The following is a 16238-nucleotide window of genomic DNA, read 5'->3' on the forward strand; positions in this document are numbered from 1 at the left end:
AAATTGCCTGCTGTGTAGAAACTTCCTGGTGAGTCAGTGGGGTAACACATCAACGACCCCAATTGTTACCCCACTGACTCACCAGGAAGTTTCTACACAGCAGGCAATTGCTGAGCCATCAAACCACACCCAGCCACCAGTATTTATAGAAGGAATGCAGCTCAGGTCTCGCAGTGTTCGCCTGAGAACAAGGACAGAAACACCAGCCTGAAAATATATATAACTTTCCAAAACAGAAAATTTATACAGAAGAATTACTAGAGAAGCTATAGAGATTGAGAAACACCCCCTATGCATGAATAAAAGAGATGATACGTCCCGCCTACCAGAGATTTGGAAACCAGCCTTAAACAAAAAAACATATCAGAATAATCACCATATCAATCTTTCAAGTAAGTGTGATTCCACCAACCAATCAAATCACTAAAACATAGTCACCCAATCTATTTGCTACATTCAAACCAAATCTCCACCCCCAACACTATATATAAGGAAGAAATGGCAGTTACAAACATTCCATATTTACAGCAACACGAAGTTTAAAACTTCAGCCTGATGATGGTGAATGTGATTTCACCGAAACGTCGCATAGACATGCAAAATATTACACAGGGCAAAACCCGAACTCAGAACAATCTACATACATATACCCGTGAAAATCTACGAAAACAAATATCTTACCTCTACGGGGAGGACACTTTCCTACTGACTAGGACCTATGAAAAACTTGAAGTCAGAAAAGCCTCCATCTTATGTGATCTCACATTCCTACGCAACTGCAGAGACAAAAGAATAATTCCCAAATACTTCCAACTAAAATTCCACCCAAAAACCCCAGCCATTGAGAGGATCCTAAAAAGAACTGAATTAGCCCTAATTAGAAATGAACTCCACAAAAAAAGATTCATACTTGATGAAATCAACAAAAGTCTACTCTCTTCACCTTAAACTCAGCAACCATATACACCCTATACTCTGGGATAAATTCAAACAAATATCAATCTGGAGAGCTGAAACAGAAACCCAATACAAGACAGACGCACATAATAAAAAACTCCACAAACTAGAAATACAGCAGAAACCCAGCCCTCCACAACAACTTATGACAAAAACAGTACATAACATATCAGACAGGATACTCACCACTACAGAAACCAATATTCTTTCAAAAGGATTCAATTTTGCAATAACCCCCAAACGCATTCCAACTGAAAACATCATATGTGGAATTGAAACTACTCTAAATAAAATCAACCCAGATGAAGCCAACAAAATCAAACTTAAAGTCACTAATATTCTCTGCTCTAGTAAACCTCCTAGAAGCAAGATACAAAAAGAGGAACGAGATGCACTTATCAATTTGAAGAAAGACAACGATATAATCATCCTCCCAGCAGATAAAGGAAATGCCACAGTAGTGATGAACACAGCAGACTACCAAGAAAAACTTTCCATCCTACTACAAAACCCTGCCTACAAACTTCTAAACACAGATCCTACCACCTACCTAGAAAAAACCACCAAATCCAAAATAAAGGCCTCTCCCATCAGTGAAGAAATCCAGCGAAGAATCATCCCCAGGGAAAAATCTTCCATATGTCCAAAACTCTATGGCCTTCCAAAAATACACAAAGAAGGAATACCTCTCAGGCCAATAGTTAGTTCCATAGGCTCCCCTCTACAAAATCTTGCCAAATTTTTAGCCAAATATCTTCAACCCTATACAGAGACTATCACCTCATATGTACAAAATTCATTCCACTTTATACAAATAATTAAGAAACAAAACCTACAACCTGGTGACCTACTTGTAAGTTTTGATGTCGTGTCCCTTTTCACACAAATACCTATTGAAGAAGCCTTAACAGCTATCCAAAACAAACACAAGCCCCCCAAATATATCCTAGATCTAACCAACCACTGTCTGACTAATACATATTTCATCTATAATGAACAAAGATATAAACAGATAGAGGGAGCCCCCATGGGATCACCCCTCTCACCTGTCATCGCCAACCTCTATATGGAATATTTTGAAAATAATGCATTAGAGCAATCTAAACACAAACCTAAACTTTGGCTGAGATATGTTGATGATACTTTTGTAATTTGGCCACATGAAAGGGAAAAACTAGACAATTTCCTCACACATCTCAACAGCCTACACCCCAAAATACAATTTACTATGGAAACAGAAGTCAATGATCAACTTCCCTTTCTAGATGTACTAATCTATAAAAAACCCAATGGCACTCTAGGACACACCATCTACCAAAAGAAAACCCATACTAACCGTTATCTAAATGCACACTCCCACCACCACCCCGCACAAATCACCTCAGTAGCCAAAACTCTCATCACCAGAACCAAACGCCTAGCTGACCAGGAGCACTTAAAAACTGAATTGAACAAACTCAAAGATGTATTAATTTCTAATGGATTCGAAAGGAAAACAATCACAAACCTAATCAAAAAAGAGACACCCCCCAAAAATCAAGATCAAGAACTGGACAATGGTACCACCCTTCTCCCTTACATCAAGGGCACCACTGACAAAATTAGTAAAATCCTGCACAAACATAATATTAAAACTTCATTTGTCACTAACCAAAAAATATCAAACATCCTAAGGAACCCAAAAGATAAAATCCGACTAGAACACCAAGGAATCTATGAAATCCCTTGCAAAACATGTGCAGCCACATACATTGGACAAACCAATCGAAGAGTGAGCCAACGCATTGCAGAACATGAGAATTACTAGAGAAGCTATAGAGATTGAGAAACGCCCCCTATGCATGAATAAAAGAGATGATACGTCCCGCCTACCAGAGATTTGGAAACCAGCCTTAAACAAAAAAACATATCAGAATAATCACCATATCAATCTTTCAAGTAAGTGTGATTCCACCAACCAATCAAATCACTAAAACATAGTCACCCAATCTATTTGCTACATTCAAACCAAATCTCCACCCCCAACACTATATATAAGGAAGAAATGGCAGTTACAAACATTCCATATTTACAGCAACACGAAGCTTAAAACTTCAGCCTGATGATGGTGAATGTGATTTCACTGAAACGTCGCATAGACATGCAAAATATTACACAGGGCAAAACCCGAACTCAGAACAATCTACATACATATACCCGTGAAAATTTACGAAAACAAATATATATATATATATATCTCCCTTAATTTTCAAATTCAGCTTAAACATGTGACATATATATATACAGTGATCCCCCGGGTATTGCGCTCCCGATCATTGCGAAACGGCTATACAGTAGTCCCTCGCTATACCGCGCTTCACCTACTGCGGCTTCACTTCATCGCGGGTTTCTGAGGAAGTTGATCGGCAGATTTAAACAGCCCGCCGAACTCGATCGGCAGGGTTTTTTTTTTAAAAAAAAATATCTAAAATTGTAAATACTGTATTTAAATATTATATCAAAAATAAATACTGTGTGGGAAGGGTTTATAAACACTTAAAACAATGAAAACTTACCAAACAATTACAATATAAATACTTAAATAAGTACTATCAGTCGATAAATTCCCCATCGCGGATTTCACCTATCGCGGCCAGGTCTGGAACGTAACACCAGCGATAGGTGAGGGACTACTGTATGGCGATTTTGGAACCCGGAAGTAAAAACACCATCTGCGCATGCGCGCCCTTTTTTCTATGGGCACGCATGCGTAGATGGCGCCGGGCAGATCAGCTGCTGGGCGGCTTCCCTGGGTCTTCCCCCTGTTGCTGGCGGGAGGGCGAAGCCCCCCCCAGCACCCGCTCGCCCGCCGTTCGCCCGGCCACCCGCCGTTCGCCGCTCGCCCGCCCTTCTCCCGGCCACCCGCCGTTCGCCCGCCGTTCGCCCGGCTCGCCCGGCGTTCGCCCGGCCACCCGCCGTTCGCCCGCCGTTTGCCCGGCTCGCCCGCCGTTTGCCCGGCCACCCGCCATTCGCCCGCCGTTCACCCGGCTCGCCCGCCGTTTGCCGCTCGCCCGCCCTTCGCCCGGCCACCCGCTGTTCGCTCGCTGCTCGCCCGGCCACCCGGGTTCGTTTGGCTTCGGGACATGCCGGCGACGACGTTTTAAAACAGCCGCGCGGTTTACCAACTGAGTCCCAAAGTTCGCCTTTGACTTCGGGACTCAGTTGGTAAACCGCGCGGCTGTTTTAAAATGTCGGCGCCGGCATGTCCCGAAGCCAAACGAACCCGGATGGCCGGGCGAGCAGCGAGCACGCCCTTCGCCCGGCCACCCGCCATTCGTTCGCCGGGTTGGGGGTCCGGGGGGGTGCTGGCAAGCTCCCCCATGCCGGCGGCGACGTTTTAAAACAGCCGCGTGGCTTCCCAATGCGTCCCGAAGACAAACGCGGAAGTTCGCCTTTGACGTTTGTCTTCGGGACTCAGTTGGCAAGCCGCGCGGCTGTTTAAAACGTCACCGCCGGCATGGGGGGCTTCCTAGCAGCCCCCCAAACCCGGGTTGGGGGACCGGGGGGTGCTGGCAAGCCCCCCATGCCGGCGGCAACGTTTTAAAACAGCCGCGCAGCCCCCAATCTTCGGCTCCTCGCTAGCGCTGCGGAAGTAAAAACACCATCTGCGCATGCACAGATGGTGTTTTTACTTCCGCAGCACTACTTCGCTAAAACCCGATCATTGCTAGGGGTCCTGGAACGGAACCCTCGCAATGATCGGGGGATCACTATATATATAGGAACTTTAGCCTGATGATGGTGAATGTGATTTCGCCGAAACGTCGCATAAACATGCAAAATATTACACAGGGCAAAACCCGAACTCAGAACAATCTACATACATATACCCGTGAAAATTTACGAAAACACACACATATATATATATATATATATATATATATATATATATGTCACATGTTTAAGCTGAATTTGAAAATTAAGGGATATATATATATCTATCAATGCACAGCTTATGGCATCAGCGGTTGTCGAACATTTGTATATATATATATATAAAGAACTGTGTGTGGAAAAAATGTTTAGCAAAAAGAGAAAGACAGCTGAACATGTAAAATGAAACAAAGAAAATGTTGAAATGTATGTAGTTACATCTAAATTATATTAAAGTAACCAAAATATCTTTGCAATACCCAGAGCATATCATAACTTTTGAGCACCCCTAATCTTTGGAAATTGACAGTTGAAAAATGTGACACGCTCTATCAGTGGATAGCAAAAGTTTCATACCCTCAAAAGATTTGGTATATTGAATCTTCTATGCATTTCAGCATGTAACAAGATAGAACTTGCTGATAATTATATCAGGAATGTTAAAATGTTTTATATTTGATTAGCCATATGGAAATAAACCAGATTATAACATGTTTAGCTTACATCAGTGGAACTAAATATGTTTTAGGAAACTGTTGTATTTTTTGGAGTATAAGATGTACTTTTTCCTCCCTAAAAGAGGGTGAAAATTGGGTGCGTCTTATACACCGAATGTAGCCTCACCTACCTGCCCCCACCATTTGGACTCTGCCCTCCAGCAATTTACCTCTTTGCAGCAAACAGCCTGTTCCAGTTTCAGCTTTAGCACAGCCTCATTAGTACAAGCAAATCTGTCTCGGCCTCCCAATCATCAGCTGTTTCAGGTTGCAGGGAGGCAGAGACCGATTAATTGAATGATAGAACAAATGTTCGACAACCGCTGATGCCATAAGCTGTGTGTGGGGAAAAATGTTTAACAAAAAGAGAAAGACAGCTGAACATGTAAAATGAAACAACTTATATCTATTAATGCTTCCACGTCCCCCTCTTCCCCCATCTCTCTCACTTTAATTTTTGCCTTAAAGAGGAACATGCGGACATCTTCACTCACCATAGGGTCATCTTCATTACTTTCACCCTCATCCCATCTTTGGCTGAACTCTTCTGGCGGAGAGCTTTTGGTTTCAGCTTCAGGGGAAAAATCTCTGCTACTTGCAAAGCCCAGCATCCTGGCTCTGGGGCTTTTGGAGGCTTCCTCTTGGGGGCTGGGCATAGCTTAGCTCTTGGGAGAGAGAGGGGTGCTGGAGCCAAGCATTCATGTGCTCTGTGGCCAACCTGGCAACACTGATATCATTTATTCCTCTCATAGTATTGGAGCAGCTGCATGGCAGAGGGGGGGTTGGGGCCCTAGGCCCACTGTAGAGAAAAGTGGCTGCATAGTTTCCTGGTTGGGAGGGAAGCTTGGCATCCACTGGCACTGCACCCACCCATTCCTGGGATATACTCCACCCCCCATGGTATCACGTCTGGCATGGGCCCTGGTTCTCACCTTCCATGCTGGGGGCTCTCAAAATCAGGTTTTGGCATTGTTCTTGGTTCAGCATGAAGGGTCACCCATGTGGTGTTCAATCCAAAAGCGAGGCTCTTAGGGGTTTCAACTGCTGCAGTGTGAAATGAAGGAGTATCCCCACTTTCCTGCAGTCCCCAGCCCAAAGTAGAGAAGGAAAAGCCACTTGGGAGGCTCAGGGCCCCTTCTTTGATGCCACTCACACTTAGACATTTGAACATCAGGGAGATCTGTCAGTGACTGACTGCGAGACTTCTGCAGAGAATCTCCTCCTTCGGATTGACTGGCAACTACTTTTCCCACGGACCTCCACTCCAAGTCTGCTACCAAGGCTGCCCCCATTTGGGCTCTACTTTCTGGGTACTGAGAGAGGCTTGTTACCTCTGCAGCACTGATGAAGGTCTGTTCCTCCTGGGGAAAAGATTCAACGGCTGGTCGTTTTCGTCTAGCTACCAATATCTCCTCCTCCGCAACTTCCAATGTGGCCTTTGCCTCCAAAAAAGGGGGGTGTAAAATTCCAGCTCCCTCCTTGGCTGGCCTCTCAGTTAACCCCTTATTCTCCATTACACCTGAGTCTTCCCATCGTCTGATTCTGGGAACAGTGCAATCAGCATCCCTAGGTGATGAGATGAAAGTATTAGTTTAATGTCAGCGTTCCAATAGCAATCCGAGAACTAAATCAAAGTCCAAACCTTGGCATTCTTCCAAGTTCTGATTTATTAACATTGCCATGTTAATAGTTCTCCATCCAGGTTAAGGTTTATCTCATATCCCCACACCCACAAGTCGATCACGTTGATCACTCCGGTTCCTTCAGTGTCCAGGGTCTACCCTTGTATTACCCATTGGTGCAGAACAAAAGATGACTTTCAATCTGAAGTAAGGAATGCGTTGTGGCTAGTAACTTTCCCCTTTCATGCAATCACCCTTCCCCAACTCCCAAGACTACTCTAACTGTGGCAGGGCAAAGCCTCTGCTCCAACACCAGCTTGAGCCTGACAGATTGGCTGAGAGACATCAGCAGGGAACTTTAACCTTCAGATCAGATGGAAACCATGCTTCTTGATGGCTTCCACTAAGGGTGAGATGCCCATGCAGTCCTCATCTGGATTCCACACTCTTGGTGCAAAGACAGGCTCAGTCCCCCCACTGCACTGTAGAAGGTCTGCTCCTCATTAGAAAGGGATTCAGGGGCCGGTTGTTTCCATCTAGTCCCTAGTCGCTCCCCCTCCATAGCCTCCAAACCAGCCATTGCCTCCAGAGGAGGAGGATCAAGGATTCCAGCGTCTCCCACAGCTGGTTTCTCGCTTTGTTCTTTCTTCTACATTACACCTGAGTCTTTCCACCACCCAATATTGGGAATGGTGGTTGGGGCTCAGGACCCCAAACAGCACCCCAACTGGGATAGCTGGATGAGATGAAAGTTAAGAGTGTCAGGTTAGTGTTAGCATTCCAACTAGCATCTAAGAAATAAATCCAAACCTTGGCCTTCTTCCAAGTTCCAATTTATTAACAGAGCCATGTGGGTTATGAACTGTAGTCAACCCGATACTAACTTTTCCTACAGTTCTCCACCCAGGTTAAAGCTCATCCCTCATCACTGTTGTGAGTGTTCCCTGTCAATCTTTGGAAATGACAGATTCAGACGAGGAAGAAGACGTAAAAGCTATAAATTACCCTGATTTAAAAGATGAGGAGGAGGATAGTGGTGATGAGAACTTAATAGAGAATCCATCGGATGTTAGTATGGATAGTAATACTTCTTCAGATAATGGGGGTGTGAAGAATAGTCCTTGGTTAAGTGCCAAATTTAGGAGGTCAGAGAAAAGAAAAGACGAACTTGGCAGAAAGAGGTTTTGAATATGCTATTCAAAGTGTGTAAATTAATTAATTACCTCACATCTGGAATTGACTGGAAATGATGGATGCTTTTCTGCAAAGTGAAAAAGATAAGATGGATGCTTTTGCCATTGCTCCGGAGAAGTGAGTTTTTATTTTGCATGCTAAAACTTTTAAAGTAGCATGAACCTGACCCAGAGATAAGGAGATGTTTGAAGTTGACACCCTGCTCATTTTGAAAGAACTTATGACTTTGTAGTTTCGCCTGTGAGTTTGGAATGCATTTTGCATGCCGGAGATGTAAACTGACGAATTCCAATGTGGAAGAAAGTAAATAAAGAAGTGTTATTTTGAAAATACAAGCCTGTAAAGAGAGTATTCTTGGAGCAGCCAGACAGACCAGAACATTCACCACACCCACAGGTTCATCACATGGATCACTCCATGTAAGAAAAGCCTTTGGAGAGGGAGCAGGGGAACTTTCCCCTATCTTGTAAAGTACAGGGGGTGGACAGAAAAACCTAACATCTAACACAGAGGTCTCAAACTCGCGGCCCGCGAGCCAACTGCAGCCCTCGGGACAATAGTTTGCGGTCCCAACCTCAATATCAAAGTTTAATATTAGTACGGCCCGAGTTTGATACGAATGGCACTTTTCAGTGTTCTGTGCGGAGCTTAATGAACATACCAATCACAATGGGATATATTGCTCTCGGAGGTGGGACATCACCTGGGCTTATTGCGAACTTGCGCCATTACCCCAGGCTCAGAAGCGGAGGCGGCCGCAGAAATTGCTACTCAGCGAGACAGAAAAAAAAGCGGAAAAGACGCATCGGCTAAAGTTTAGCCGCTAAACACTGAAACAGTGACACCAAGTGGAATTATATATTACACAGTACTAAGCATGTCTTTTTCAAAGCCTGCAGTGAAGAGAAAGGTTGGTGATGAGCACAGACAATTTCAGGAAAAGTGGGAAGTGCAATATTTTTTTGTTGAGCACAGGGGCATCCCGACATGTCTTATTTGCACAGAGAAAGTTATGGGGCACAATTTGAAACATCGTTACACAACTAGACATGCTGAGGAGTATCAGATCCAGGGGCTTAAAGCACAGAAGGTTTCATGCTTTTTTAGAGCAAAGGAGTCAGAATATGGAGATGTGCTCTACTTTCACCGAGGTACATTGGCTCAGCAGGGGAAACAGATTTTTTGAGTTGAGCTGAAGTGAAAACCTGGCTTATGGACTTAGCTTTTTTGTTGATATCAATACATGAGCTTAATGTATTGAACAAGAAGTTATAACGCCAGGGGCAATTTGTCAGTGCTGCCTATGACAACATGAGAGCAATCTCTACAAAACTTATGTTATGGAAAGCCCAGCTTTCTCAGACAAACCTTTGCCATTTCCCAGCATGCAAGGCACTCATGGATGTAGGCACACCATTCAGTGGTGAGGAGTACATGGATGTCATTTTGAAGCCACAGGAGGAAATTGATCACAGATTTGCAGACTTCAAGATGCACAGAGCCACATTTCATATTTTTGCGGACCCTTTCTCCTTTGATGTGCAAGATGCCCCTCCTGTGCTTTAAGTGGTGCTCATTGACCTGCAATACAACTCTGAACTCAAAGCCAAGTTCAGGGAAGTGAGTGGAAAAGCAGAGAAGCTTAGGCAATTTTTGAGAGAATTGCCCCCCAGCTTCCCTGAGCTTTTCTGAATGTTCAAGCGGATCATGTGTCTTTTGCGGAGCACATACTTATGCGAAAAGCTCTTTTCTACCTTGAACTTCATTAAGTCCAAGTACAGGTCCAGACTTACTGATGAGCATCTTCAAGCCCTATTGAGGGTCTCAACCACTTCCTCCCTTAAGCCAAATGTAGCTCGGCTATGTGAGAGTAAGCGCTGCCAGATCTCTAGCAACAAGAAGTAGGCAGAAGAAGCCATGTTCAAAACAGTTTACATTCAATGTTCCATTCATGTTTGTTAGCATGTCTCGGTGCAACTAGGCTGCAAGACTTTCAACATACGCAGAGTTTAAGGTAAGAGTGTGGATGTGTGATACAGCCAGTTACAACACAGACTTAGTATGCTAAACAAGTATTATTTACATATATACATATTTACAAGCACAAAGCAGAAATAAACAACAAACCGCACATAGCAGCACGAAGCAGAATATACTCTCCGACAAGGTAAAGGCAAAGAATGAATGAGCTCTCCAGCAACATCATCGGGAGAGAGTGCTGGCGCCCTCTTATGGGGAATCAGCCAAAGTCCTTAAAGGTATATTGTATTTATAAGGGTACAAACTACAATTGGTAGTTTACATACATGGCAACCCCAAATACTGGTGAGTACCATGTACTAACAATGTTCAGAAAGTTAAATGTTAAAGAACTGTTAATACAGACATTTGAATCTGAATAATAATAATTACATTTCTCTAGTCAGCAACTATATGTGGTTTCTTCAGTCTTCTATATCTGCTGTATTATTATTGTTATCTTTTTCATTTTACTTATTTATTACTGATTTATTTTTTTCTTATGAATTTGTTAATTTTTTTTATTTTTTAACACAAAATAAGATGAAAAAATAAAGACATTTGATAACATTGGAATGTTTTTGTAAGAGCTTTTCTTGTGGAAAACCTGATACGGCCCAACCTCACCCAGACTCTACCTCCAGCAGCCCCCGGGTAAATTGAGTTTGAGACCCCTGATCTAACAGCACCTGCCATCGCTTTAAGTTTACTTAACCCAATAAAAATCAGATCATGTTCCAATTCTACATTTCAACACCAACATCTTGCTCAAGTGTTCCATAATAACCCCCATTTCCTTAGGTATTCATTGTTCACCCAGATGTGAAACATAAGATTTCCCAGCAAGCAGGGCCCCAATATAGAAAAATAAAAAAAGATTGACGGCAAAAAAAGACTTCATGGTCCATCTAGTCTGCGCTTATACTATTTCCTGTGTTATATCTTAGGATGGATATATGTTTATCCCAGGCATGTTTAAATTCAGTTACTGTACTGTGGATTTACCAACCACGTCTGCTGGAAGTTTTTCCAAGCATCTACTACTCTTTCAGTCAAATAATATTTTCTCATGTTGTTTCTGATCTTTCCCCCAACTAACCTCAGATTGTGCCCCCTCGTTCTTGTGTTCACTTTCCTATTAAAAACACTTCCCTCCTGAACCTTATTTAACCCTTAACATGTTAAAATGTTTCAACCATATCCCCCCTTTCCTTTCTGTCCTCCAGACAATACAGATTGACTTCATTAAGTCTTTCCTGATAAGTTTTATGCTTAAGACCTTTCACCATTTTTGTAGCCCGTCTTTGGACCCGTTCAATTTTATCAATATCTTTTTGTAGGTCTCCAGAACTGAACACAGTATTCCAAATGTGGTCTCACCAGTGCTCTATACAGTGAGATCACAATTTCCCTCTTACTGCTTGTTACACCTCTAGTTATGCAGCCAAGCATTCTAATCACTTTCCTTACCGCCTGACTGCACTGTTCACCCATTTTGAGACTGTCAGAAATCACTACCCCTAAATCCTTCTCTTCTGAAGTTTTTGTTAACACAGAACTGCCAAAACAATACTCAGATTGAGGATTCCTTTTCCTCAAATGCATTATTTTACATTTGGAAACATTAAACTGCAGTTTCCATTGCTTTGACCACTTATCTAGTAAAGCTAAATCATTTGCTATATTACAGACGCCTCCAGGAATATCAACCCTATTGCACACATATTTAAACTGATTCCCTATCAGACACCTTCACTTAACAATATCGCCACTCAACATGTTATTTAGCTCTTGTGCACAAGAGCTCAGCACAAATATAGAGACATTACCCGCATTCTCACTGTGCCCACATGTTTCCACTCATATTTCTATATATCACCGCCCCCGTTTAAGGAACCAGACCCCTTGATTTTCTCACCAAGAACACTTGCTTTCGCTGGCAGCTGCAATCCTTCCCAGGAAGTTTTTTTACTAAGGTTCACGAAGCTGTTTCCCAGACAAGGGAAAGAAAGAGAGAAAACCCATCCACTGAGGGGGGGGGGGGGAAACCCCTCAGCAGCGCACTGGCTGGGTTTACCCTAAAAATAAAGCACCCCTGCCTGCAGGAAAAAATTTCCTGTCTTCTGGCTCACCAAAATTGAAAGAAAAACTCCAGGAGCAGGCAAAATAAAAGCAAGCAAAAAGCTTTATTGTCAAATAAAGTCAATTAAAAAATAGACAGGTTATGTGCATAATGAGACCCTGAAGTCAGTTATTTTCCGGGGTGCTTTGCTTAATACAGAGCACATCATTTATAGACTTCTTAATTTCTTTTTCATGCCCCTAATTACTACTTCCTCATTTTCATATTAGGAATGTTTTCACAAGACCTTTACTGCATTTTTTCTGTTGTGTCCCTTGTTTCCTTTAGGGCCTTTCCCACTTCATCATTCATTGACAATTCCTCCTTAATTGTTTCATGATTTCCACATCTTGCTTATCCTTCCTAAAGATAACTTTGCCCCAATTCTTGGTATTCGATAATCATATTTGTCTAAAATATTTGCTGGATGTGCATCCTCCCCTTTTCCAGGAATTTGCAGAGACAGGCTTGTTTTGGCAAAAACAGAGTTTTCTGATGCCAATTTGGCTAAAGGGCTTTACTAATTATATTATAGGCCCCAGGTTTTTCTTATATTCCAGTTCTCTCACCATCCACGATCCTCCCCTGTACTGATGGCTAGTGCTGAACAAAGGATGACCTTGAATTATTGGAAAGAATTTGTTGTGGCTAGTATTTTTCCCTCTCATGCAACTACCCCCTCTCCAAATCCTACAGTAGTATTCTACTTTGTCAGACCAAAGTCTCTAACTCAAAACAATGGCTTCGGCCTGACAAGTGCACCTTATACAGTGGTACCTCTACTTAAGAACTTAATTCATTCCGTGGCCAGGTTCTTAAGTAGAAAAGTTTGTAAGTAGAAGTAATTTTCCCCATAGGAATCAATATAAAAGCAAATAATGCATGCAAACTCATTAGGAAAGAAATAAAAGCTCGGAATTTGGGTGGGAGGAGGAGGAAGAAGAAGAGGAGAAGAACAGTCGCTGCCGAAGGAAGAAGGTCAGGTGAGGGGAATCAAAAAAATCCAAAACTTTAAGGCTTAAAAAAAAGAAGAGGGACGCTGAGGTGGCAAGGAGGAGCATGCGCCTCCCATACACCCGGCGCGAGACTGGCTCCCATACACTGCGCCAGGGAGAGAAACCCAAGCAGGAAAGAGGGGAGAACCTCCCTCTCCTTTGACCGAAATGCAACTGCTGCTGCTACCTGCTTCCTTTTCCTTCCCAAGCTGAAGGGCTCTCCTCTCGCTCGCTCACTTTGTAGCTGGCGCCTTTCCTTTACTGTAGTGACTCCTTGGTTTGGCTAAAGCCGAGTTTATCTGGCCGGGGTGAAGCGTTCCCTTTTGCCTTTCCACACCCAGACACTCCAGGAGGCAACTTCACACCAGCTTTATGGGAGGCAGCGTGAGGGAGTCACCACAGCAGTTTATTTCCTCTCCAAATGTCCAGAGAAAGAAAAACACTCCGTTCACTCCAGGGTGCCCAGAATGAATGGAGCATTTCTTTTCTCTGGGTGCTGACAGAGGTTTATTCCCTCTGCAGGCGCCCAGAGAAAGAAAATGCTTCGTTCGCTCTGGACTGCCAAAGCCTCCTTAAACACACTGAAAGGCTCCTCTGGCAGCCCAGAAAAGCCCAAGATGGCTGTGATTAAAGGGAGAATGGCAGGAAACTGGCCGAACTTTCGTCCTGCTCTCAAATTTCCCGGGCTTGGGTTCTTAAATAGAAAATGGTTCTTAAGAAGAGGCAAGAAAAATTGAACATCTGTTTCTTATCTAGAAAAGTTGTTAGGTAGGGGTACCACTGTACTTCGGAGCATCTTATACTCCAAAAAATATGGTAATTGTACCATTAGTTCCAATAATGTTGCACTATAGTTTCAGTATGCTTGGATTTTTAAGGTTTTGGATGATTTCTAAACCCTATAGCTGTTTTATATAAAGCAGTTGAAACATTGTTACTTTAAAATCCCATTTATTAACATTATTTCAAAAAATACTTAAATGCTGAAAATTATAATTTCCTTTTTAAAGTTTTATTATTTTTTAAAATGTTGCATATATAATGCATCTTCCAAAGTTAATCAGGTTTATGATTAAGGAATGTGTCACTTTATTTCTACAATTACATTTATGATAATTAATAAGATTGTGTTATCATATGACTAATTGTAATTGATGGTTCAATGAAGTATTTAAATTTGTTTTTATGCTTTTTTATTTATTCAACTCCTGGGAGAATAATAATAATTTTCTTGTTCGCAAGCATGTGCATACGCTAACACTGATGATAAATACTTATTTAAAATTTCAAGAAGACGGATAAGTTAAATATGGAGATGTTATAATTCATATCTATTGAACTAATCTTATTTAAATTTTGAGTTAAAGGATGTAAATCAGACTATAATTGTACTTTACCATTGTAATCTTATATATGTCCACGAAGAGGGGCGGCATACAAATCCAATAAATAAATAAATAAATGTGTATATGTAAATATGCATATAGGGAGTCAAACTCTACTAGTGAAAAGTTTTATATATTAAAGATTCATTAGAAAGTTGTGGAAATACAGGTAGTCCTCAGTTAATAACCATTTATTCAGAGATCATTTGAAGTTATGATGACACTTAATAAGGACACAAATCCCTGTCCTCAAAGTTACATTGGTCACTGTGTTGTTGCTAAGTCATATAAACACAATTCAGCCATTTGGCAACTAGTGTTAAGAAGTATGCAGAGTGATCTCTCAGTTATCAAGAATGCACATGCACAAAGGAAATATGGAATTCCAGAAGATATCCAGCAGGTAGTCAGGAGATATTAGTAATTGTGCAGTTATACAAACCAGATATATTAAAGCATATAAAATTTGTTTGTTTGTTTATTAGATTTCTATGCCACCCTTCTCAAAGTGACTCAGGGTGGCGTACAACATTATAAATGCAACAATATGTAAAGAAATCTAAATTACTATAAAAAGAATTATACAAATTACTAAAAAGTATTTAAAACCCCATATATAGTCATATGCATTCATCCAATTCAATCGCACACAGTATCGGCCGGAAACAAAAAAATGTGTTTAGTTTAGCAAATATCGTAGTTAAGTTAAACAGTACAGTCATACACAGTCAAATCAGTCAATAACTCTCTCATTAACAATACTACAAGCCTTGCTTGTACAGTTTACAAATAAACTACCATCAAACACATAGTTCTTGCTACAACAGTCACAATGAATCAGCAATACCAAACAGAGAAATAACAGAGACAGAGAATTATGCTTCTGGCTCCCTCTTATGGCAATCTCCAACATTATCTTTTAAAGCTGTAGTGCTTCAATACATAAAAGCATTCATTATTAGTTTGTTTTTATATTGCCAAACCCAAACTGTTATGTACATAGTACTAACAACTAGTACACAGTGACAATGATTTCAGCATGCTGGGTTCCCATGATTGCCGTTTCATGATGAGCTTCCCAAAAACAATAAGAATTAGCTGGAGGTCATGTTAAATTTTGCCTAATAATCATATAGAATTCACCTAATGACCGCAATTGGATCTGCCTTTGTAAGTTGTTCTGGTCATTTAACACCGCATTTTATGACTTTGTTACTTAGCAAAGGATCATCATTAATTGAGGTCTTCTACTATACAATCCTATTATTTCTTATCTCCTAGAAAGCTTCCTAGTAAATAAATACTATGTGGAATACATGATTTTCCTCCATTATTACACACCGTTTTAGGAATAAATTCCCTTTTAAGTTTCACACTAATATATATATATATATATATATATATATAATAATTATTTTTTTTGCCTTAGTTTTGGAAGGATATTGTTGACGATAATGAAGTACGTGACCTTATTTCTGACAGAAACAAATCTCAAGGTGAGTTGCAGTAAATAAATAATAGAATATTTTGGCATA

The 16238-nt window shown here is 41.5% G+C and overlaps 1 protein-coding gene across 6 annotated transcripts in view; it reads left to right on the forward strand.

Moving 5' to 3' along the window:
* ARID2 (AT-rich interaction domain 2) overlaps positions 1-16238 on the forward strand; it is a 453518-nt gene that overhangs the window by 210615 nt on the left and 226665 nt on the right. For all 6 annotated transcript variants that reach the window (XM_070755580.1, XM_070755575.1, XM_070755576.1 and 3 more), the window contains one exon: positions 16133-16199. In XM_070755580.1, the coding sequence (XP_070611681.1) occupies positions 16133-16199 (67 nt within the window). The remainder of the gene's footprint in view (positions 1-16132; positions 16200-16238) is intronic.

This window comes from Erythrolamprus reginae, chromosome 6 (genome assembly GCF_031021105.1).
Source record: "Erythrolamprus reginae isolate rEryReg1 chromosome 6, rEryReg1.hap1, whole genome shotgun sequence".
NCBI lineage: Eukaryota > Metazoa > Chordata > Lepidosauria > Squamata > Dipsadidae > Erythrolamprus > Erythrolamprus reginae.